This window comes from Ranitomeya imitator, chromosome 5 (assembly GCF_032444005.1).
Source record: "Ranitomeya imitator isolate aRanImi1 chromosome 5, aRanImi1.pri, whole genome shotgun sequence".
Taxonomy (NCBI): Eukaryota; Metazoa; Chordata; class Amphibia; order Anura; family Dendrobatidae; genus Ranitomeya; species Ranitomeya imitator.
Window position 1 is genome coordinate 667,824,596 of NC_091286.1, and position 26,852 is coordinate 667,851,447.

General features: G+C 44.1%; 1 protein-coding gene across 4 annotated transcripts in view; it reads right to left on the minus strand.

The window, feature by feature from the left end:
- The window catches only part of LOC138638736 (cytochrome P450 2B4-like), a 509,280-nt gene that overhangs the window by 131,526 nt on the left and 350,902 nt on the right, over positions 1-26,852 (minus strand). For all 4 annotated transcript variants that reach the window (XM_069728278.1, XM_069728282.1, XM_069728281.1 and 1 more), the window contains 2 exons: positions 12,008-12,157; positions 11,588-11,748 (listed from right to left, as the gene is read on the minus strand). In XM_069728278.1, coding sequence (XP_069584379.1) covers positions 11,588-11,748; positions 12,008-12,157 — 311 coding nt within the window. The remainder of the gene's footprint in view (positions 1-11,587; positions 11,749-12,007; positions 12,158-26,852) is intronic.

Genomic DNA, 26,852 nt, shown 5'->3' on the forward strand with positions numbered 1-26,852 from the left:
CATTCGTGCCATGGAATTCATTTTCTTATGAGGCATTATTGTGGTAAAAATAGTCTGTAACTGGCAGTTTCTATATCCTCTCACAGAGAGTTAATGTGACTGACATCAGCCTTTTCACCAACACACCCTAACTGACATGCTATTACCTCACACAAGCTTTGTTATACTGAGAATTTCCTTTGTTCCCTATATTAACCAATCAGAGCTCAGATTAATTAACTGTAGCAAACTAGAAGCTGAGCTGTGATTGGTTGCTATTGGCAGCCTGATAAATCCCCAGCCATAAATCCCTCCCCCTGGCAGTATATATTAGCTCACACATACACATAATAGACAGGTCATGTGACTGACAGCTGCCGTATTTCCTATATGGTACATTTGTTGCTCTTGTAGTTTGTGTGCTTATTAATCAGATTTTTATTTTTGAAGGATAATACCAGACTTTGTGTTTTAGGGAGAGTTTCATATGTCAAGTTGTGTGTGTTGAGTTGCGTGTGGCGACATGCATGTAGCGACTTTTGTGAGATGAGTTTTGTGTGGCGACACGCGGGTAGCAACTTTTTGAGTGTCGAGTTGCTTGTGACAGGTTGGTGTAGCAAGTTGTGTGCAGCAAGTTTTGCGCATGGTGAGTTTTGAGCGTGGCGAGTTTTATGTGTGGTGCGTTTTGAGTATGTGCAAGTCTTGTGTGAGGCAACTTTTGCATGTGTTGCAACTTTTGTGCATGTGGAAATTTTTCCGCATGTGCAAGTTTTGCAAGTGGTGAGTTTTCATTGAGGTGAGTTTTGCACGTGTGGCGAGTTTTGCGTGAGCCTAGTTTTGCATGTGGTGAGTTTTGCATGTGGTGAATTTTGCACATGGTAAATTTTGAGTGGCGACTTTTGTGTTTCAACTTTTATGTGGCGAGGTTGGTGTATGTGTGGTGAAATGTGTGCTGAGGGTGGTATATGTATTCAAGCACGTGGTAGTGTGTGGCGCATTTTGTGTGTGTGTGTTCATATCCCCGTGTGTGGTGAGTATCCCATGTCGGGGCCCCACCTTAGCAACTGTACGATATATACTCTGGCGCCATCGCTCTCATTCTTTAAGTCCCCTTTGTTCACATCTGGCAGCTGTCAATTTGCCTCCAACACTTTTCCTTTCCCTTTTTCCCCATTATGTAAATTGGGGCCATATTGTTTAGTGAATTGGAACGTGCAGAGTTAAAATTTCGCCTCACAACATAGCCTATGACGCACTCGGGGTCCGGACTTTTGATTGTGCAAAATTTTGTGGCTGTAGCTACGACGGTGCAGATGCCAATCCCGGACATACACACATACATAGAACATACACACATTCAGCTTTATATAATAAATAGCCCTAATCATTGATCCTAGGCCGAGGATACAAAGAAGAGAAAAGAAAACCATGCGCTAGTCCTTCCGAAGTAAACTTGTATAAAACAAGTCACCCTAATTGGGGAGTATCTTTCAAGGCAATATTGAATAACTCCCGGGGATCTTGGCCCGGACAAAATAAAGATTGTATGAAGCATATAAAAACGCTAACAAAAACTAGAACCCTATGTTCCAAATATCACAAGGATAAAGCACATTTAACCCTTTAATCCCATATGACATACTATCCCGTCAAGGTGACCTGGGACTTAATTCCCAGTGACGGGATAGTACGTCATATGCGATCGGCCTCGCTCACGGGGGGACTATCGCAGCTGACATCCTGGCACTATATGCCAGGAGCGTCACAGACTGCTTCCGGCACATTAACCCCCGGCACACTGCGATCAAACATGATCAGGCCTCTGCTGGGAGATCGTTGGTCGTGGGGAATGATCAGGACCTTTTTTTGGTCGCTGATCACCCAGCTGTCATCGCTAGATCGGCTTTTGTGATGCCGATCTAGCGATGTGTCCACCTGTAACCAGGGTAAACATCGGGTTACTAAGTGCAGGGCCGCGCTTAGTAACCCGATATTTACCCTGGTTACCATTGTAAAAGTTAAAAAAAAACACTACATACTCACATTCCGATGTCTGTCACGTCACCCGCCGTCAGCTTCCCTGACATCACCGCTCTGCTTTACGGCCGGCGCTGACACAGTTCAGGGAAGCTGATGGCGGGGGACGTGACAGACATCGGAATGTGAGTATGTAGTGTTTTTTTTTTACTTTTACAATGGTAACCAGGGTAAATATTGGGTTACTAAGCGCGGCCCTGCACTTAGTAACCCGATGTTTACCCTGGTTACCCGGGGACTTCGGCATCGTTGAAGACAGTTTCAACGATGCCGAAGTTGTTCCCCTGATCGTTGGTCGCTGGAAAGAGCTGTCTGTGTGACAGCTCCCCAGCGACCACACAACGACTTACCAACGATCACGGCCAGGTCGTATCGCTGGTCGTGATCGTTGGTAAGTCGTGTAATGTAACGGTACCTTAAGGGCTCAGTAGAATCTACTTCGAAGGCAAGGTATATCGAACGAAATCACCCTCGGATATGCACAGTACAGATCACATTATACAAAATAAAGCGTCTTATCATTCTAACAGGTCCAGTTACACTTAAGTCCACAATATAAACAATAAAAAAAAGAAGTTGGTGAGTGATATATAAAATTCAATAGACGAGCTTTAATTGAATCTCCTAGAGTGAAACAGAAACAACTAGAGATATCATTGTTCAACTGGGTGAGAACTAGAGGATGGTCATCTTTTGGGTCTTTGGGATTGTGGTACTTGTCGACGATTCAGATAGGAGTCCGAAGGAGTCAATGAGTTTGTGGTCCAATCAGAGTTAATAATTTCTGGCAGATCTAGGTCCTCCAGGAATTACCACAATCCGCGTGGGTTACTCAGAAAGAAAGTTCCATGTTGGTTGCACACTTGTAATTGGAGGGGAAAGCCTCACGAGTAGGGGACATTTCTTTCTCTGAGAACTTCTAACAGTGGCCGCAGAGCCCTACATTTTGCTTAGGTTGACCTAGATAAGTCGGCCATAAAATGTAAATGGGCCCCATCAAAATCCATAGGTCCTTTGGACCGAGCCTGCCATATAATTTCTTCTTTGGTTTTGAAATAATCAGCTCGGCAAATTACATTTCTAAGGATGTCTCAGCCATTGTTGCGGGGCCTTAAAGCTTGGTGTGCTCTGTCAATAAGTATTTCTTCGGAAGGTGGCCTTTCCAGGAGCATCGTTTGATGTGCCCGCCGAGCACGAGAAAATGCAACATGTTGTGTTTGGTGGGCAAGTCATCGGCATACAACGCATGTCCCTGCATACACAATGCTAAAGATAGGTATGCAGGAAGCATGCAGAAGTAGGCGGGGCTTAAGAGAAGAAGTCTGCAGCACCAATCTGTGGACTCAAATGCTAATGTGAGCCCGGCCCAAGACAGTTTCAGCAAGCGTAGAGACACATGACCATCTTCTCTCTCCTCTCAACGTCTTCCCCCTCACCGCAAATACACAGCTGCTCATCCTCCCCACCTCTCCTTTGTTACTACTCGATGCCTGATGTCCTAGAGCTCTTTATTGCAGCATATAGCCTTGACCATGGCCCTTGAATCACCGGGAGCAGCAGGAGCATCAATGAACATATCCACTTGGAGCTATGGCCAGGCCCCGCCCCTCAATGTACTGTATTTTAACCCATTAAATCATTTGAATAATAGAAAACTTATTATATATTTCATAAATTTACAATAGGTTGGACTAATTTTTGTGTAATGGCTCTCAGATTGTCGAGGAACCTGGAAAGAAGACAGAAGCAGTAAAAAACAAGCCGTGGATGTTGCGTTGGAGACCACTGCAGCTCCAGAAATCTTCCTATTTGCTCATAGCAGGTTTGCCTACAACAACCACGCAGAACTAATTTTGATATATGATCGTGCAGCGATTATAATTCCCATTACCGGCTTTTATTTAATAATCTCCTGTAACTGATGAAGGTCACAATTGATCGAAACGTTTTCCTGTATTTAATACAATAAATTTTCCTGCTGCATCTTACCTAAAGTTGAGTGCTAGGTTTCTTACTATTAATCTATATGGTTTGGGAACCTGTCCTTGGCACCCCTTCTCTAGTATTGCTCACGGTTAAATTTTCCAATTACAAATTCATAGACAGGAAACATGTCGAGGTTACATTTTATCTAAGTGGTAAATAAAAATCTAAACTTTGCTAAAAAAAAAAAAAATTGCGCAATTTTCCGAGACCCGTAGCATCTCCATTTTTCGTGATCTCCGGTTTGGCTTAATTTTTGCTAGCCGAGCTGACATTTTTAATGATACCATTTTGGTGCAGATACGTTCTCTTGATCGCCCGTTATTACGTTTTAATGCAATATTGCGGCGACCAAAAAACTGTAATTCCGGCGTTTCAAATTTTTTTCTCGCTATGCTGTTTAGCGATCAGTTTAATGCTTTTTTTTCTTGATAGATTGGGCGATTCTGAACGCAGTGATACCAAATGTGTATGTTTGATTTTTTTTATAGTTTTATTTTGAATGGGGCGAAAGGGGGGCGATTTAAACTTTTATATATTTTTTTCTTCATATTTTTTTAAACTTTTTTTTTACTTTTGCCATGCTTCAATAGCCTCCATGGTAGGCTGGAAGCTGGCATAGCCTGATCGGCTCTGCTACATAGGAGCGATCATTAGATCGCTCCAATGTAGCTTTATTACAGGCTTGCTATGAGCGCTGACCACAGGGTGGCGCTCACAGCAAGCCGGCATCAGTATCCATAGAGGTCTTAAGGAGACCTCTGGTTACTATGCCGATGCATTGCTGACCCCCGATCATGTGACGGGGATCGGCGATGCGCGCATTTCCGGCCCGATGGTCGGAAGCTCCGGATAAATGCCGCTGTCAGCATTTAAGTCAGTGTTTAACTAGTAGATAGCAGCGGGTGAATCGCAATTTCACCCGCCGCTATTGTGGGCAAATGTCAGCTGTTCAAAAGAGCTGACATGTCCCGGCTTTGAGGTGGGCTTAGCGCCGAAGCCCACATCAAAGCAAGGGATCCGACCTCCGCAGTAATAGTACAGCGGAGGTTGGTAAGGGGTTAATCTGTGCTTTTTGGCTGAATTTCTTTTATCCATAGTCAAGCAAAGATGCCATTCACAACTCACTGTATTGTCTGACGCAGCTTTTATACAGACCTTATTGGCTATGATATACCTTGTTATTTGTCAGCTTCAAGCATCACAAGGAAATTTGAAGGGCCACATCCGCGGTCATATGAGCCTTCTCTTGCTCTTTTAATCTTATGCTTTGTGACACATGTGAGGAAGAATTTTTTGGAGAATATATGCGAATTGAGTCAAATTGTTTGAATTCTCCAGTTTAAGCAAATTTAATCTCTTATCAGAATCAACTTTAAAACTTTTTAACATTTCAAAGAAAACGTTTTGGCTAAGCTGTGTATGGTCTTGGAAATGCAATCGCAAATTCATCGCAACAGCTGTCATCTGGCAGGCCCGTATCAGGTCAAAAATGTTTGTCAAAAACAGTTTTAGGACAGCGTGGCCATCCGGTGAAAGTAGCACAGCGTCCAATGCCTGAAAAGCTAATCCATAGTAAGAAGAGTGTGGTGTGGCAATTTTTTAACCAAGATCCGAATGATCAGTGCAAAGTTATCTGTAAGAAATGCTCAAAGGCCTTCATCAGAGGGAAGAATCTTCAAAATGTAAATAGAACGTGCATGCTTAGACATTTAACCAGCATGCACTTGCAAGCCTGGACTAACTACCAAACGTCCCGTACCATTGGTGCACCTGCTCAGAATGAAGGTAGTCAGCAACGCTACATTGCTTCCCTCACTGAAAGCCCACCGGTTGGGACACCACCAGGAGCAAATGTGGAAGTATCGTCGCAAGGCCAAAGCAGTCAGGGAATCACAAGGTTCTTAGTAGGAAACACTATATGTAGGCCAACATCAAGAATACCATCACCAAACCTCTCTTAATCCACCATGTCCACCACCACCACCACCGCTAGTCCCACCATATGCAGCTCTCCAGTCCAGCTCACCCTACAAGAGACTCTCATTAGGAAAAGAAAGTACTCATCCTCTCATCTGCGTACACAGGGTTTGAATGCCCACATTGCTATACTAATCTCGTTAGAGATGATGCCCTACCGGTTAGTTGAAAGCGAAGCTTTCAAAGACCTGATGGCCTACGCAGTACCACGCTATGACCTACCCAGTCAACACTTCTTTGCGAGAAAAGCCATCCCAGCCCTCCACCAGCTTGTCAAAGACTGCATTGTCCATGCACTGAGGCAATCAGTCAGTAGAAAGGTGCACCTCACATCAGATGCATGGACCAGTAGGCATGGCCAGGGACATTACGTGTCCATCACGGTGCATTGGGTAAATGTGGTGGATGCAGGGTCCACAGGGGACAGCCATAGTGGGACAGTTCTGCCTAGCCCACAGTCTAGGAAACAGTTGGCTGTAGGCGTTCGCCCCCCCTCCTCCTCCTCCTCCAGAAGCGAAAGCTCATCCACAGAGCGCAGTCACAAGAACACTCCATCCGCAGCTGCCAGTGTTGCACACGGTGTCCCATTATCGAACAGCTAGTGGTAAGCGTCAGCAGGCTGTGTTACAAATTAAGTGTTTGGGCGACAACAGACACACCGCAGAAGTACTGGCCGAGTACTTGCAGCAACAAACTCAGTCATGGCTGGGCAGTGTACATCTCGTGGCAGGCAAGGTAGTCAGTGATAACGGAAGGAATTTTATAGCTGCGATAGCCCTTTCAGAACTGAAACACATACCTTGCCTGGCTCACACCTTGAACCTGGTGGTGTCGTGCTTCCTCAAAAAGTATCCGGAATTACCAGCCCTCCTACTGAAGGTGCGAAGACTTTGCTCGCACATCCGTCGGTCGCACGTACACTCCAGCCGTATGCTGAACCATCAGCTGAATCTTCCCCAGCATCGCCTAATAATCGACGTTGCAACAAGGAGGAACTCCACACTGCACATGGTTCAGAGGCTGTGCGAAAAGAGGCGTGCTGTAATTAATTTGTGGAAGGATACACATAAACGGGCAGGCACTTGGATGGCAGATATGGAGTTGTCTGGTGTGCAGTGGTCGAAGCTACAAGACCTCTGTAAAGTCCTTCAGTGTTTTGAGAAATGCACACGGCTGGTAAGTGCAGACGACGCCATCATAAGCATGAGCATCTCACTAATGCGTCTGCTGATGCAAAGTTTGACGCACATTAAGGAGCAGGCATCTGCAGCCGAGGAGGAGGGAAACCTTGATGACAGTCAGCCATTGTCTGTTCAGGGAACTCTCCTGGGCGAGGTGGCGGACGAAGAGAAGGAGGAGGAGGATGATGGGGATGCATATTTATGGGAGGAGGATGCTTCTCAGGGGGCAATAGAAACTGGTGGCATTGCAAGGTCAGGTACAGGGTTTTTTGCGGGACACAAGTGATGTTGATTTGCAAGAAAGTGCTCCTCAACTCGGCACAAGCAGTGAATTGACACCTGGAACATTGGCCCACATGGCTGAGTATGTCTTGCATATCCTAAAAAGGGACCCCCGCATTATCAAAATCATGACCGATGACGATTATTGGTTGGCATGCCACCCGGATCCACGATATAAAGGAAAATTACAAAATATCATGCCACATGAGAACCTTGAGCAAATATTGGCTACCAAACAAGCAACTCTTGTAGACCGTTTGGTTCAGGCATTCCCAGCTCATAGCGGCGGTGATGGTTCTCACACGAGCCATAGGGGGCAACATGGCAGAGGTGTTACAGGTGCACAAATCCGAAGTGGCATTGGACAGAGGGGTTTGATGTCCAGGTTGTGGAGTGATTTCGCAATGACCGCTGACACAACAGGTACTGCTGCATCGATTCAAAGTGACAGGAGACAGCATTTGTCCAGTATGGTTACGAACTACTTTTCCTCCCGTATCGATGTTCTCCCTCACAGGTCATTCCCCTTTGATTACAGGGCATCTAAAATAGACACCTGGCCTGAATTGGCAGAATATGCATTACAGGAGCTCGCTTGCCCTGCTGCTAGTGTGCTATCAGAAAAAGACTTCAGTGCTGCTGGTTCAATACTGACCGAAAAAAGGACACATCTGGCTACCCAGAATGTTGATGATCTAACCTTCATTAAAATGAACCAATCATGGATTTCAAATTATTTGGCCCCACCTTCCCCTGGTGACACGTAGCTTGCCTGAAAAATGTCTTGCTTTTGGCCTCCTCTTACTGTCTTCTCCAATTTCTCCATTTGCAGCTGCTGAATGTCCGCCATAGGCCATTTTTATACCTTTCTAAATGGGCTGACTCCCCCCACAGGGCCGTTGTCACCACCTGGCGCAAGCACCGTGCGAGTGTCGTTTGCCTGGACATGTGGGAGTGCCCACTCTTGGGCAAAGGCACTGGCACAGGGTCCCTCATAGTACAATGAAGTGTCTCTGACGGTGGTGGTGCACAACCAATGTCAGACACACCATCGTAATATGAGGGGCACTGTGCCAGTACCGCCGCCCACGAGAGAGTGTTCCCCCCAGCTGAAACAGTGCTTTACCACTTGCAATACATACCTCTCCCTGCTCCACCACTGTGTAGTCTGTGCTGTTAAATCCTTCAATGGCACTGCCAATACAAATTTGTTGAAATGATAAATGATAGTTAAAATATACAGGGGCCCTGGCCTCCATTTAGGCCAGTTAATACTTTGTGCCTACTAGTCTTGGAGATGGAGTTGCGAGGTTCGGATTACGGGGGATGTTAGTCTTAGGTCATTTGTAGAACGGAGTGCATGTGTAGGGCGATAGACGGAGATGAGAGAGGAGATATAAGGCGGTGCAGAACTGTGGAGAACTTTGTGGGTGAGAGAGATGAGTTTATACTGGACCCTGTAGCGAATGGGTGGTCAGTGTAATGACTGGCACAAGATGGAGGCATCGGTGAAGCGGCTGGACAGAAATATGTCCCTGGCTGCCGCATTCAAGATGGATTGGAGAGGAGAATGTTTGGAAAGAAGGAGACCGATCAGAAGAGAGTTGCAGTAGTCCAGACGAGAATGAATAAGAGCAACAGTAAGAGTCTTTGCAGTTTCAAAGGTGAGAAAAGGTCGGATTCTGGAGATGTTTTTTAGATGCAGGTGACAGGAGCGAGTGAGTGATCGGATATAGGTAGTAAAGGAAAGTTCGTTGTCGAATATGACCCCAAGACAGCGGGCATGCTGTTTGGGAGTTATGGTTGAACCCTCCAGGGTAATTTCGATGTTGGGTAGAGTGAGGTTAGTAGAATGGAGAAACACAAGTAGTTCAGTTTTGGAGAGATTTAGTTTCAGATAGAGGGAGGACATGATGTTAGAGACAGCAGACAGACAATCCTTGGTATTTTGAATTAGGGTAGGGGTGATGTCGGGGGAAAAAGTGTATAATTGGGTGTCGTCAGCATAGAGATGGTACTGGAACCCAAATCTGCTGATTGCTTGTCCAATAGGGGCAGTGTATAGAGAGAAAAGGAGGGGGCCCAGGACTGAGCCCTGCGGAACCCCAATAGTAAGGAGATGAGGAGAGGAAGAGGAGTCGGCAAAAGATACAGTGAAGGAGCGGTCAGAGAGGTAGGAGAAGAACCAGGAGAGGGCTGTGTCCTTGAGGCCTATGGAGCGGAGCATGGTGAGAAGGAGCTTGCGATCCACAGTATCAAATGCGGCAGGTAGATCCAAGAGAATCAGCAGAGAGCAATGACCTTTGGATTTAGCTGTTATTAGATCATTAGAGACTTTAGTGAGGGCAGTTTCAGTGGAATGTAAAGAGCGGAAACCAGATTGTAAGGGGTCAAGAAGAGAGTTATCCGAGAGATCGTGGATTAGACGGGAGTGGACCAAGCGTTCCAGGAGTTTAGAGATGATGGAAAGGTTAGAGACAGGTCTGTAGTTAGCCGTGCAGTTCTGGTCCAGGGATGACTTTTTAAGTAAAGGGGTAATGATGGCATGTTTAAATGAGGAGGGAAAGATGCCTGAGGAGAGAGAGAGGTTAAATATTTTAGTCAGGTGAGTGGTGACCACTGGTGAGAAAGACTACAGGAGAGGTGAAGGAATGGGGTCACTATTGCAGGGTGTAGGCCGAGCAGAAGTTAGGAGCTTGGAAACTTCTTCTGAAGCAGGCTCAAAGATGTCTAATGAGCTTGAGGTGCGACAGGGAAGGGGATCCAGGCACTGAGGAGATTAGCTGAGATATCCTGATGGATGTGGTTTATTTTTTCTAGGAAATAAGTGGCCAGATCCTCACCACTGAGATTGGAGATGGGGGCCTGTACTTTAGGTTTCAGTCATTTTGGGTTGTTGGATAGCGAGGTGATGAGGGTGGTGAAGTAGGATTGTTTGCCCAGAGAAAGGGCCGAGTTATAGGTTTTGAGCATGAACTGTTTAGTCCTGTTACCAGTTTTTAACTGCATTTAGCCTACTTTAATATTTGGGCCTACTAACTGTGTCTGCCACTCATTACAGTTGTCCTCCACTGAACAAAGTAATGCCGCCTATTTAGTCCTGTTACCAGTTTTGAACTGCATTTAGCCTACTGTAATATTTGGGCCTACTAACTGTGTCTGCCACTCATTTCAGTTGTCCTCCACTGAACAAAGCAATGCCGCCTGTTTAGTCCTGTTACCAATTTTGAACTGCATGTAGCCTACTTTATTATTTGGGCCTATATCTGTGTTTCCTCATCATCCTGACCATTGCCCAGCCTCTGCTAGATGAGTCTGCTGGTACATTGACCCAGACCACTACATTCCCCTTGCACTCTACACAGCCATAATCTGACCCTGCTGAAAGTCAGGTTCCCCTTCCCACATACTATACCACCTCACACGGGGACAAAGGGGAAGGTGCAGATGAAAGTGCAGGTTCCTTCATCAGGGGGGCATACTCGTTGGCGACGTCATTGCCACAGGGCCCCTCATAGTACGCAAAAGTGTCTCTGGCAGTGGGAGGCACCACCCACCGTCAAACACACCGCCATACTATGAGGGGCCCTGTGCCAGTGCCAATGCCAACGAGTGGGCCCCCCCTGCTTGCTCAGGATCACAGCACTTCCAAAGTTGAAATACTTACCTCTCCCTGCTCCACCGCCGTGACGTATTCCGCGTTTCCTGGGCCCAAGAAAATCTTGAGCCAGCCCTATCCCCCCCCCCACAACTTTAGCCAAATGACCCCCAGTTTTCAATGCCTAACTATTATTATAAAGTAAATTAAGATTGACAAGCTTAAGTAATAAGAATTGATGTTTTGGGCATTAAAATGGGCACTGTAGGTGTTTTCCTGTCCTCCACTCACTGCCGACTTTGATTCCCCATTGACTTGCATTGGGTTTCGTGTTTCAGTCGGCCCCTGACTTTTCGCAATAATCGAGCGATTTCACCCGACCCAACTTGATCCGAAAAAAGCAAAAGTCGCTCAACTCCAGCTTGTACATCTAATCAACATACTGGTGGGGTCCCATGTCCAAATTTTGCACCAGGGCCCATACGACTCTAGTTACACCACTGCCAATAACCCATTTCTTCTGGTACAGTTAGAAAAGTATACATACCCGAACCATCTTACTTTCCATGATCCTGAAAATTTCATTCACTAGATTCATGAGTTTTAGGATTGTAGGATCATCATATTCATATCTATGACCCAGCAGGATGCACACGATTATGTTGGCCATTGCAGCATTTATGATGGTTTGGTTATTGAATTTTTTCCCTGAAAATACAATGTGGGGAAGTTTTTAGTTCAAGGAATTAAAATTAAGTTTGTTAGATCAAAAACAACACAAAATTAAACTCATTTATTTGCCACTTTGTACGCCATTACCAGTATTTGGGAATGCTCCAATTAAGGTTTTTATTACTACAATCTATCCAAAATAAAAATTAAGAAACTTTGAAAACACTCCTGATAAAAAAAAGAGTCTATACAGTTTCTATGCAGATACGTTAAGACATTTTTTGAACTGAATTACCTCCATAAGATCTGATTATCTGTAGTAAGCAGTCACACTCTTCAGTGATCTTGATTTCTATGTCCTTTCTCCCCATGCCATAGTCTCGTAATGTGGACAGCGTGAATCTTCTCATCACTCTCCAGTTCTCTCCATTGGAGAAGAGGATACCTGCATGGATTGAAGACAGGTCACTGTTGTTATAATAATTGCTAAAAATTGATGCTATGGGATAAGCGCAAGCCTGTTCTCCACGTTCTCCAGCCTTGAGGATTTTTGTATAGAGCAGAATGTGGCTCAGGAGCTCTGCATACTATACGCATTTTTGACAATTTTATTACAACAATCCCTATCTAAACGTCCCAATTAGAAGTTCTCTGTCCATCACTCATCTTAATGAGTGTTGTACAAGAGATGTCTAACTGGTCGCACTTTCACTGGTACCATCTGGTTCTTTGCAGGGACAAAGGAAGAAGAACCTGGTGTGACCGGCTGATCATCCCGTAGCCACATTTTGAAATATGTGATAGTATTCTACTCCTCAACATTCATTCAAATTGCAACAACAAGAATGAAAAGGCATGGACTTCACAGGATCAATAGCTGTTAGGGTTGGCGGAACGCACCAAATATATAGTTTATTAGATGGAATTGGTGCGTTCGCAACCCGGGATCCACCGTGCAGGAAAGTATCTGCTGCTAAGTAAGACGGATTATATGGCGGTACTATGCAGTTAATACAAGAGAAGATAGTATTCTGCTACAGATGGATCTGGATAAGTTGGAAACTTGGGCTGAAAGGTGGCAGATGAGGTTTAACAATGATAAATGTAATGTTATACACATGGGAAGAAGGAATCAATATCACCATTACACACTAAACGGGAAACCACTGGGTAAATCTGACAGGGAGAAGGACTTGGGGATCCTAGTTAATGATAAACTTACCTGGAGCAGCCAGTGCCAGGCAGCAGCTGCCAAGGCAAACAGGATCATGGGGTGCATTAAAAGAGGTCTGGATACACATGATGAGAGCATTATACTGCCTCTGTTCAAATCCCTAGTTGGACCGCACATGGAGTACTGTGTCCAGTTTTGGGCACCGGTGCTCAGGAAGGATATAATGGAACTAGAGAGAGTACAAAGGAGGGCAACAAAATTAATAAAGGGGATGGGAGAACTACAATACCCAGATAGATTAGCGAAATTAGGATTATTTAGTCTAGAAAAAAGACGACTGAGGGGCGATCTAATAACCATGTATAAGTATGTTAAGTCCTTCTCAGTCCCTGGCTTACTAGAGGTAGGGATCCTAAGTAAATGACACGCAAACAAGGTATTGTGTGATCATATACAAGGGAAGCCCAGGAGCACATCTCTCTCTCTGGGCTTTGCCCTCCCTTTATATAGAAAAGAATTATTCTTTTACAGACATGCGCACAAGCGCTCATATTTCACTATCTCTTACATAAACAATCTATACCAGTCTTTATCAGTAGAAAGTTACATCATCTGGAAGGTGAATGAAAGGCTGCTATTGAAAGAAGGAATGCACACATGATTACTTCCATAAAAGGAAATGTCAAGTCAGCAGAAATGTATCTTGTTGTAAGCGAGATTTCTCAGGAAGAAGATAAGATGGATTCCTTTAGTTCAGTCTGATCTCCACAATTCCCCCCTTTGACATTTTCTTTTATTTATTTTATTACCACAGGGCCAAAGACAAAGCCTTTATTTGGTATTACACATGTACATGCTTGTATTCAATAAGAGAATCAAATCTAGTATTAATTCTTCCGTTTAACTCTCGCAACCTTTTCTTTGTTTTGCAATAAGTACAGATATTACAAAGGGATAGCAAAATAAGCGCAATAATCAGTATTAGCAAAGGATAACATAAGAGAAGAAGGAAAAAAAAAACTTTATACTCTTGCATCTATTACACAAAGTTTATCTGTGCATACTGAGATACTCTTGAGCACAATCTGGAATAATACGTATATGACTACAATAATCATAACTATATGTATTATGCTCTGCATAATCCCAGCAACCCACCCACCGATTCCTCTGAACCAGTTGGCTGGGTTAAGAAAAGAAAAGGTATCTGACCACCAGCTATCCTTATTCTGGTCATTGTCTTTGTCATACTGATCTCTGAGTCGTTGTACGTCCTTTAATTTAAATGTCATACTCATAGTACTATTCGGGTCTATATAATGACAGCAGGTGGGTCCGATGATTTGACACATACCCCCTTGTGAGGCAGTTAGGTAATCCAATACCAGGGTATGTTGGTTGACGACTATTATAAGCTGATTCTGTACAGCTATACTAGTGTTTAGTATATCCAATATATCCCAGATCTGATCATCTAGATAATCCGTGGCTCTAACTAATTTATCCCACATCTGTGTTAACATAGGATAAATAAAAATGGTACTAGCAATTTTGTTGGGAATTCCCATTTGTACTATATGTGGCCTCCCCGAGGGACGTGGTGAGTTATCTGCAGCTCTTTTATACAGTGTGTGCTTGGGCACGGCTTGCATATTCACTTGTTTATTTGAAATTATGAATGTAGCCGGGGTTAGGCGTCCTAATGTACAAGTACCCTTTATACCTACGGGAAGCCATTTATATGCTCCTTCTCCGCATATCCAAAATGTACCTTCAGGCAGATCCCATAGAGCTGAGTGCTGCAATACCAATCTGTGAGCCAAGTCCACAAATCTAGATACATTCTGAAGCATACACCAAGAGGGTTTTTGTCCCAAGGGGCTACAGTACCCGGCTGCGGGATTCCCACATACAGGCATTCCTTTGATATACTCATTGGATTCATTACAAACCAGGTTCCCCAGCTTACTTGTACAACTGTTTGCATCACCTTGGGGGAACAATTTAGAATGTTTCCATTTTCTATTATGTATGTATCTTTCCAATACTACAGGTTTGAAAGCATCAGAGGGGGGGACGGTTGTACTGAAACTAAGCTGTAGATTTTCTGTGGGGACCTGTCCTAAATTAGTTAATCCAGTCTTATTTCTAGGTACCCATTTTCCTCCCCTAAATGCTAAATATTGTAGATGTGTGTTACTCCCTGAGAGATTACCCTGCCACCAAGGAAATTCTACCCATCCCACAATTGGTATGGCGATTGTAGTATTCCACAGCCTAGCATTACCAATTTGGTTGTTGGCCAGGTTGTCTGAACAATTAGGCCAAGCGAATATTTCTTCTGCTAATACGGGAACTGCTACGGCAACGAAGAGTGGTGGTGGTGGGAGACTCACTACTGAGAGGCACCGAAGCAGCCATCTGCAGACCGGACATAACTGCAAGAGAAGTATGCTGCCTTCCAGGTGCGATGATCAAGGATGTGACCGATAGGATACCAAAGCTCTTCAGCTCCAAGGACGTCCACCCATTTCTTCTGATACATGTTGGCACCAATGACACGGCAAGGAAGGACCTACCGACAATCTGCAAGGACTTTGAAGAGTTGGGGAAGAAAGTAAAGGAACTGGATGCACAGGTAGTTTTTTCTTCTATCCTTCCAGTAGACGGGCATGGCACCAGGAGATGGAACAGGATCCTTGATGCAAACAACTGGCTAAGACGATGGTGCAGACAACAAGGATTTGGATTCCTGGACCACGGTGTGAATTACTGGTATGATGGACTCCTCGCCAGAGACGGACTACACCTCAACAAACCTGGGAAACACACATTCGCCAGAAGACTCGCTACACTCATCAGGAGGGCGTTAAACTAGAAGAAGAGGGGACGGGAAGAAAAACATTAGACTCGAACAAAGACGACCCAGGAAAACATACTCAGAAGGGAGGTAAGAACATTTCTAAAACAATCCACAGTGAGGAGATTGGAACAAAACAAAATCCTCTAAACTGCATGCTCGCAAACGCCAGAAGCCTGACAAACAAGATGGAAGAACTAGAAGCAGAAATATCTACAGGTAACTTTGACATAGTGGGAATAACCGAGACATGGTTAGATGAAAGCTATGACTGGGCAGTTAACTTACAGGGTTACAGTCTGTTTAGAAAGGATCGTAAAAATCGGAGAGGAGGAGGGGTTTGTCTCTATGTAAAGTCTTGTCTAAAGTCCACTTTAAGGGAGGATATTAGCGAAGGGAATGAGGATGTCGAGTCCATATGGGTTGAAATTCATGGAGGGAAAAATGGTAACAAAATTCTCATTGGGGTCTGTTACAAACCCCCAAATATAACAGAAAGCATGGAAAGTCTACTTCTAAAGCAGATAGATGAAGCTGCAACCCATAATGAGGTCCTGGTTATGGGGGACTTTAACTACCCGGATATTAACTGGGAAACAGAAACCTGTGAAACCCATAAAGGCAACAGGTTTCTGCTAATAACCAAGAAAAATTATCTTTCACAATTGGTGCAGAATCCAACCAGAGGAGCAGCACTTTTAGACCTAATACTATCTAATAGACCTGACAGAATAACAAATCTGCAGGTGGTTGGGCATTTAGGAAATAGCGACCACAATATTGTGCAGTTTCACCTGTCTTTCACTAGGGGGACTTGTCAGGGAGTCACAAAAACACTGAACTTTAGGAAGGCAAAGTTTGAACAGCTTAGAGATGCCCTTAATCTGGTAGACTGGGACAATATCCTCAGAAATGAGAATACAGATAATAAATGGGAAATGTTTAAGAACATCCTAAATAGGCAGTGTAAGCGGTTTATACCTTGTGGGAATAAAAGGACTAGAAATAGGAAAAACCCAATGTGGCTAAACAAAGAAGTAAGACAGGCAATTAACAGTAAAAAGAAAGCATTTGCACTACTAAAGCAGGATGGCACCATTGAAGCTCTAAAAAACTATAGGGAGAAAAATACTTTATCTAAAAAACTAATTAAAGCTGCCAAAAAGGAAACAGAGCAGCACATTGCTAAGGAGAGTAAAACTAATCCCAAACTGTTCTTCAACTATATCAATAGTAAAAGAATAAAAACTGAAAATGTAGGCCCCTTAAAAAATAGTGAGGAAAGAATGGTTGTAGATGACGAGGAAAAAGCTAACATATTAAACACCTTCTTCTCCACGGTATTCACGGTGGAAAATGAAATGCTAGGTGAAATCCCAAGAAACAATGAAAACCCTATATTAAGGGTCACCAATCTAACCCAAGAAGAGGTGCGAAACCGGCTAAATAAGATTAAAATAGATAAATCTCCGGGTCCGGATGGCATACACCCACGAGTACTAAGAGAACTAAGTAATGTAATAGATAAACCATTATTTCTTATTTTTAGGGACTCTATAGCGACAGGATCTGTTCCGCAGGACTGGCGCATAGCAAATGTGGTGCCAATATTCAAAAAGGGCTCTAAAAGTGAACCTGGAAATTATAGGCCAGTAAGTCTAACCTCTATTGTTGGTAAAATATTTGAAGGGTTTCTGAGGGATGTTATTCTGGATTATCTCAATGAGAATAACTGTTTAACTCCATATCAGCATGGGTTTATGAGAAATCGCTCCTGTCAAACCAATCTAATCAGTTTTTATGAAGAGGTAAGCTATAGACTGGACCACGGTGAGTCATTGGACGTGGTATATCTCGATTTTTCCAAAGCGTTTGATACCGTGCCGCACAAGAGGTTGGTACACAAAATGAGAATGCTTGGTCTGGGGGAAAATGTGTGTAAATGGGTTAGTAACTGGCTTAGTGATAGAAAGCAGAGGGTGGTTATAAATGGTATAGTCTCTAACTGGGTCGCTGTGACCAGTGGGGTACCGCAGGGGTCAGTATTGGGACCTGTTCTCTTCAACATATTCATTAATGATCTGGTAGAAGGTTTACACAGTAAAATATCGATATTTGCAGATGATACAAAACTATGTAAAGCAGTTAATACAAGAGAAGATAGTATTCTGCTACAGATGGATCTGGATAAGTTGGAAACTTGGGCTGAAAGGTGGCAGATGAGGTTTAACAATGATAAATGTAAGGTTATACACATGGGAAGAGGGAATCAATATCACCATTACACACTGAACGGGAAACCACTGGGTAAATCTGACAGGGAGAAGGACTTGGGGATCCTAGTTAATGATAAACTTACCTGGAGCAGCCAGTGCCAGGCAGCAGCTGCCAAGGCAAACAGGATCATGGGGTGCATTAAAAGAGGTCTGGATACACATGATGAGAGCATTATACTGCCTCTGTTCAAATCCCTAGTTAGACCGCACATGGAGTACTGTGTCCAGTTTTGGGCATCGGTGCTCAGGAAGGATATAATGGAACTAGAGAGAGTACAAAGGAGGGCAACAAAATTAATAAAGGGGATGGGAGAACTACAATACCCAGATAGATTAGCGAAATTAGGATTATTTAGTCTAGAAAAAAGACGACTGAGGGGCGATCTAATAACCATGTATAAGTATATAAGGGGACAATACAAATATCTCGCTGAGGATCTGTTTATACCAAGGAAGGTGACGGGCACAAGGGGGCATTCTTTGCGTCTGGAGGAGAGAAGGTTTTTCCACCAACATAGAAGAGGATTCTTTACTGTTAGGGCAGTGAGAATCTGGAATTGCTTGCCTGAGGAGGTGGTGATGGCGAACTCAGTCGAGGGGTTCAAGAGAGGCCTGGATGTCTTCCTGGAGCAGAACAATATTGTATCATACAATTATTAGGTTCTGTAGAAGGACGTAGATCTGGGTATTTATTATGATGGAATATAGGCTGAACTGGATGGACAAATGTCTTTTTTCGGCCTTACTAACTATGTTACTATGTTACTATGCTGATACCGGCGAATGGGTACAGATCCAACAATCTGTCAGGGTTTGTGTATTGTTTAACAAGTCATGCACTAATTTTCTATGATGTTGTACGAATCTATTGTTCAAAGGGGCTAGAGAATTCAGTCTATCCCACGCCTCCGTTGAGGTTATCATTATTAACATCAATATCATGAGTTTATACTGCTTTTCTTGCAATGGCTTGCATGTATCCATGATGCCTTTCCTTCAAGCTTGACTGATGTAGGTGTTGTCAACAGGACTTGGAAGGGTCCGTCAAACCTTGGTTCTAGAGCCTTTCTGGTGTGTCTTTTTACATAGACTTGATCACCTGGTTCCAACTTGTGACTTCCTTCAGTGTTGTCAGGATCTGGAAGGGAAGCAAAAACTTGTGCATGCACCTTAGTTAATTGTTTCTGAAGATTTTGCACATAAGAAGTCAATGACTCAATATTTAACACAAGTTGCTGTGGAAAATAACATCCTAAATTGGCAGTCCTGCCAAACAAAATTTCATATGGAGACAGTTTAGTCTTACCCCTTGGGGTATTGCGTATTGAGTAAAGGGCCAGTGGAAGGCATTCTGTCCAAGGCTTTCCTGTTTCAGCCATGGCTTTCTGTATTTTTAATTTTAAAGTTCCATTCATGCGTTCCACCTTACCAGAACTTTGAGGATGGTACGGAGTGTGTAACTGACTTTCAACACCCAACATTTTCAGTACATTTTGAAATATTTCTCCAGTGAAATGAGTACCCCTATCTGACTCGATCACTTCAGGGAGACCGTAACGGGGTATCAGTTCGGCAACTAGCTTTACAGCAGTGTTTTTAGCTGAAGCCTTCCGAACTGGATAGGCCTCTGGCCACCCCGAGAACATGTCCACACATACCAACACATACTCATACCCATTACTTTTTGGCAGCTGGATAAAGTCTATTTGTAATCGCTGAAACGGGTAGAGAGGTCGGACGTGGTGCTTCATAGGGGTCTTTGTTGTCTGTCCGGGATTATGTGCCAGGCATATAACGCATGCAGCACAATAGTCTCTTGCATAGTTGCCAAAACCTGGAGCCAACCAGACTTGCTTTGCCAGTAGTGTCATTGCATTTGCAGACACATGAGTAGGGTGGTGCAGTCCACCAACTACAATCGGATACCAGGCTCTAGGTAGACATATTAGTCCATCTTTCTTCCAAATTCCCGCTTGTTCTTCTGCCCCTTCCTTTTTCCACCTGTCCCTCTCCTCTTCTCCTGCATCTTCCTGTGCTTGTCTCAGTCTATCTTCAGTATTTTCTGTGGGGTTTACAGTATGAACCTGTTGTAAGGGTTTGACAGCTGCTGCTTTGGCTGCTTTATCAGCCCTATCATTTCCCCTAGATTCCCTAGTGTCGAGTCTCACATGTGCAGCTACCTTGATTACTGCTACTTCTTTTGTTTCTTGTGCAGCCTCTAAGATCTGTTTGATCAGAGAAGCATGTTTTACAGGTTGTCCTGACGCTGTCATGTAACCTCTAGCTCTCCAGATTACTCCAAAATCAAACACAATACCATGTGCATACCTAGAATCAGTGTATATATTAGCTGTCTGGTTCTCAGCTATTTTAAGAGCTTCAATCAATGCTGTTAGTTCTGCTTCTTGTGCAGACTGTTTCGGTGGAAGTGGTTCTGCTTTGAGAGTTTCAGATTCTGACACAACTGCATACCCTGTATGGAAGTTACCTGTGTCATCTGCAAACCTACTACCATCTATAAACAGCTCTAAATCTGGATTTTGAAGTGGTGTTTCGGATACATTGGGTAAGCCTACCGTTTCTTGTAAAATGAGCTCTGTACAATCATGTGTGTCTGTAGGGAAAAAATTTGCGTGTGGATCAGTGTCCTTATTCCCCCCTTCAGACTCGAGAGGTAGCAGTGTAGCTATATTGAGAGTCTGAAGCCTAGCAAATGTGATAGTAGAGGGGAGCAACAAAGAACACTGTAGCCGCAAATGTCTGGCCATGGAAATGTGTTTTGGTTGGACCTGGTTTAATATCCCATAAACATCATGTGTAGTTTGAACTGTGAGTGGATACTCTAGAACAATTTCTGATGCTTTGTCCAACAATAGTGAGACAGCAACAACTACACGTACACAGGTTGGCGCTGCTCTAGCTACGGGATCTAACCTTGCTGAAAGATATGCAATTGGTCTTTGTTTCCCTGCATGCTTCTGGGTAAGAACTCCTGTAGCATGGGAATCAACTTCTGCAGCCATAAGCTGAAACGGTTTGGTGTAGTCTGGTAGCCCTAACGCTGGAGCTGAAACAAGGGCATCTTTTAATTGTTGGAACGAAATCTGACCTTCTTTTGTCAACAAATAAGGTTCACTTTTTACACAGTCATACAGTGGTTGCATTAGTTGACTGGCATGTATAATCCATTGTCTACAATGAGACACTATTCCTAAAAATGCTCGTAGCTGTTTATGATTTCTAGGCTCATTCATCTGTCTTATTGCTTCAGTTCTTTGTGGTGTAAGATGCTTTTTACCTTGAGAAATGCAATGACCTAGAAAGACCACTTTGGTCTGACAAACTTGTAGCTTTTGTCTATTCACTTTACACCCTTCTTTTTCTAAAAAACATAGTAAACTCACAGTGGACCTTTTTGCAGTTTCTAGATCTGGGCAGCAAAGTAGTAGGTCATCCACATACTGCAAAATTACTACCTGTGGTTCGGGTTCAAACCTCTGAAGGACTGTTTGTAGGGCATTTGAATAAAGAGTAGGGGAGTGTATCATTCCCTGTGGAAGGCGTGTCCACGCCAACTGTTTGCCCTTAAATGTAAATGCAAACAAATGCCAACTATCTTGGTGTAAAGGAACCGAGAAAAATGCATTTGAAAGATCTATTACAGTAAATACTTGAGAACTGGCTGGTATCTGTGATAGTAACGTATGAGGATTGGGTACAACTGGGGTGATTGGATCTAGAACTTTGTTTATTTCTCTTAAATCATGTACCATACGATATTTGGGCATAGAACTCTTATCAAGAGTTCTCTTTTTGACTGGATACAGAGGAGTGTTAGCAGGTGATTGTATCTCTACCAAAACTCCTTTCTCTCTATATCCCTCTATCTGTTTTGTAATCGCTAGTTCCTGCTGGGCACTCACAGGGTATTGTCTGAGCTGTGGGAGAACAGTTCCTGGTTGCACAGATAGTTTTACAGGAGAGATATGCAATAGTCCCACATCGGTGTCACCCTGTGCCCACAGTGTTTCTGGGACCGTTGAGAGGTCTAGATCTGTGGTGTACTCTTTTTCTTCAGCATAATCCTCAAAAGCCTGAATTCTAACATATTGTTCTAATGTTTCTGCATCATCAGGGATAGTCAGTATAACTGTGCCATCTTCCCTAAAATTGATGTTAGCTTCTAATTTCTTTAGGACATCAGTTCCTAACAAACATGTTGGGGCACCTCTGGCATACAAAAATCTGGATGCAAAACATTTAGGTCCTAATGAGACCTCTAGGGGCACAGTATATGGCAGTGTTCGAATTACCCCATCATAACCCTCAGCAAAAGTTGTTTGTTCTGAAATATCTTCCGGATTCGGAAGAAAATCTTGATTCAAAATTGAGGAAGTTGCACCTGTATCTATCAAAAATGGAATCTCTCTCCCCCCCACATTCACCTGTATCATAGGTCTTCTAGCTGGTAGGGAAGTTTGTAACACATCGAGTCAATCTGAATCTGGTATGGGACCATCTATGATGGTAGATTTCTGCTGGTTGTCCGTTTGGGGAGGGTTATTTCTGGGAACAAATTTGCCTGACTTTATATCTGCCAACTTCTTCCTGCACTCTCTTTGGAAATGACCTGGCTTTTTACAGTAGTGGCAAGGAAAGTTGTGTCTCACTCTTCCTCCTGTATTAGCTTGTGCTATTCTAACAGGCTTACGATTCTCTCTCATATCCATGACTATTCCTAAACATCGTTGTTTCACAATATTTGGTTGTTCAATTGTTCTCCAATCTGGAGTAGAGGATTTAAATTTTTCTCTGATTTTCGGATCTAGCCCCTCTATTAATTGTTTTGTAAAAAGTCTCCTTACTGAAGCATCAGTCAAATCCAATCCTTCATCCCTAAAGCTATTTTCTAATTCTTGACTATATTCTTCAATACTTTGCCCAAATTTCTGCATAATCACACCCGTAGATCCCCTTTCCCTCTGTTTTTCTCTCATGAAAATTATTAATGCCTCTGTGAACTGGGTACCTGATGCTTCTGTCTGTAAGGCACCCCCTTCTGCCACTGGTCTATTGGGCTGTAGGTGTGTCAATAATTCCTGAAAAAGTCCGGGGGACATTTTCATTCTACATAATTCTTCCCCGTCCGCCCAGACCCCAGCATGAGTCTGCATGATTTGTTGTATGTATTGTGCAAATCGGATGGGATATTGAGTGGGATCAGGCGCATTATGCAGGAGGGACATACCTTCAGCAGGGGACCAAGGAAAATACTGTCGGGTCTGGTGATATCTAGTTCCCATTACCCCGTCAGCACCAGGTTCCCTAAAGGGTCTTGGTACTACCCTAACAGGGGCAAGTACAGCGCCATGTCTAGGTGTACCACAGACTAGGCAATCATTTCTCCAATCTGGATTTTGTTGTCCACAGTGTGAACATACCCATCCTCCTACCCCACCAAGATTGGGATACAAGGCTGGAAATTGTTTTCCTCCTTCTGCTCCTCCAGATGGTACAAATGATTGGGCTTTTGGATCTAGGTAAGGTGGTGGGATTATGTCACAACTTTTTCCCTTCCCCATAATCCATTTGGAAGTGTCTGGATCATACTTCCAATTCTCCTCTTTAGCTGTTTTTGAGACCTCTATCATACAGTGTATGATTTCTTCCCACCCATTGTCTTTGATAATTCCACCTCGTTCTTTACTCAGTTTTTCCCATTCTGTACTGAACATAAGTGCTTCTGAAATTCCCAATTTTTCTCTTACCCTTCTAATCTGACTTCTGACTGTCTTCCCACATCTTTCCTGTATGATATCTGCTGCTTCCACTTGTCCTAAGACGGTTTTTGTCTGTTTATTTCCCATTTTTCTTTTTTATTTTTTTTCAATATTAGCTATTTCTACCCCAGGTGACGTTTGGACAATCACTTATCCTAGGTGATGTCTCGTTGCCTTCTCTCCTAGGGAGCTAAAATATTGAAGGGCTGATCTGCTCCATTCTTTCTAATGTGCAGAATGTACTTAAGTGCTATTATGCACGCAAACAGACCCAGCAACACCATACAGATCACAAAACTTTCTGTGTCAGTTAGCATACTTGTCCCAGGCTCATGGACCCGCGTCCTGGGCTCATTCTATCAAACCTTATCCAGAAATGAAGGAGGTTAAGCACTTAAATGAGAGTCAAGCATGGGCGGAGGTCTCCCCGAAAGGACGCAACCACATGACCCAGTTAGGCTGACTTCCGTGTATAAGGCTTATACCCCAACTATTTCGGCTTATTTTTCTACGCACTTTTGCTCTTCTTTCACAACATACCACAACCTTCACACTGTTCACACACTGCCAGGGACAGGACTCATAAATCTATACAATATAGTAACCCGAGTTTTATAGGTATCTACTCACTACTAGACTAACCCAGCGTGACACGGCTCATAGAGATCTTTCGGATAATACAAGGCAGATAAAAGAGAACTAATAATGTCTCTTACCTGGCCAGGTTTTTCAGTTCATTTGCCGTCCATTATCCCAGATCTCCATTGTCCGTATCTGCAGGTGAATCTCGAGCAAATACTCTCATCTCGGGTCCCTGTTCGGTGCGCCAAAGAAATGTTAAGTCCTTCTCAGTCCCTGGCTTACTAGAGGTAGGGATCCTAAGTAAATGACACGCAAACAAGGTATTGTGTGATCATATACAAGGGAAGCCCAGGAGCACATCTCTCTCTCTGGGCTTTGCCCTCCCTTTATATAGAAAAGAATTATTCTTTTACAGACATGCGCACAAGCGCTCATATTTCACTATCTCTTACATAAACAATCTATACCAGTCTTTATCAGTAGAAAGTTACATCATCTGGAAGGTGAATGAAAGGCTGCTATTGAAAGAAGGAATGCACACATGATTACTTCCATAAAAGGAAATGTCAAGTCAGCAGAAATGTATCTTGTTGTAAGCGAGATTTCTCAGGAAGAAGATAAGATGGATTCCTTTAGTTCAGTCTGATCTCCACAAGTATATAAGGGGACAATACAAATATCTCGCTGAGGATCTGTTTATACCAAGGAAGGTGACGGGCACAAGGCGGCATTCTTTGCGTCTGGAGGAGAGAAGGTTTTTCCACCAACATAGAAGAGGATTCTTTACTGTTAGGGCAGTGAGAATCTGGAATTGCTTGCCTGAGGAGGTGGTGATGGCGAACTCAGTCGAGGGGTTCAAGAGAGGCCTGGATGTCTTCCTGGAGCAGAACAATATTGTATCATACAATTATTAGGTTCTGTAGAAGGACGTAGATCTGGGGATTTATTATGATGGAATATAGGCTGAACTGGATGGACAAATGTCTTTTTTCGGCCTTACTAACTATGTTACTATGTTACTATGTTACTACAAGTATACATACAAGGGTTAACTTCACCCTGCCTGAAGGAAGCGATCCTGTTGCGTCACAGGACCGCGGTACCGCACATAGAGCGCGAGCAATAAGTCAGCGAACACAACCCCAACTAGGATTGAAGTCCGATTAGACCACTGCTGGCACAACACCGCAACTGGGTGTGTAAGGAAACTATGAAATAGTAAATAAGGCACGAGAGTGCGTGCGGTGCCGCACTGACGGACGCCACTAACCACCCAGGCTTGGGTAAGGAAAGCGCAGAGGAAGCGCACAGCGCCATACTGGCGGACACAGCAACTGGACGCTGAGATGTGTGTTACGTGCTGTTGGATAAGTCGGGCGCTAGATAGCAAACATACACCTTCCGCGAACAGACATTCAATAGGGAGGGTTATTTAAAGAGCGACTTTCACTCACAACACACACACATATATAAGACAATACTAGCGCATGGCCGTGCGGTCATGCGCAGTTTATATAGTTGCAGCACAGGAAGCTGCTACTGAAGTTTTTGCCCTTTCAGGACCTTCCAGAAGGACCAATGGAATGTACTGCAGCACCTGAGCATGTGACCGAACATGTGGCCCTCGACCTCCAATGGGAGACCCTGCCCTGGGCATGCTCAGTGTGAGTAAACAAGGACTTAGTCCCAGAGAGGCTCGCTCGCCGCAGATCAGTGCAGGGTACCACAGGAAAGCCAGATAAGGCAGTAGTGACCCTATGCACCGAATTAGCCCCAGCGAGACGCTGGGAGCGACGTCTCCGCTGAGCAGAGCCCACTGCGGCCGATACCGAATGGGAGACCGCAGCAGACATGTATCGAGATTCCCCCTGTGCAGCAGAGGAAACTCGACTCCTAACATTACCCCCCTCCTAGGGCCCCCCTCCTTGAGCCTCACTACGCTCAAAAGCTGCGATAAGCAGCGGAGCCCGAATGTGCTCCACAGGCTCCCAGGTTCTATCCTCTGGGCCGTGACCCTTCCAGTCCACCAGATAAAATTTCTTGCCACGTACCACCTTGCACCCCACAATAGCATTCACCTCAAACTCATCCGTGGATGAACCTGATGTCCCAGCAGATGACTCGGAAAACCAGGACAAATGAACAGGCTTTAAGAGGGAAACGTGGAAAGTATCGGTGATACCAAGGCGTGGAGGAATAGCCAAACGGTAGACCACAGGGTTGACCTGTTCCAGAACCTTAAACGGGCCAATGTAGCGAGGAGCAAACTTAGTGTACTCAACTCGCAGCCTGATGTTACGGGCGGAGAGCCACACTAAGTCGCCAGGAGCAAAGACCGGAGCGGGGCGCCGGTGTGTATCAGCCGAAACCCTCATTCTCTCCTTGGAGGCCCGGATGGCATCCTGTGTGCGGTCCCAGATGTCACGTGCCTCCACCGCCCAGTCTGCCACCCTAGAATCGGTGGATGA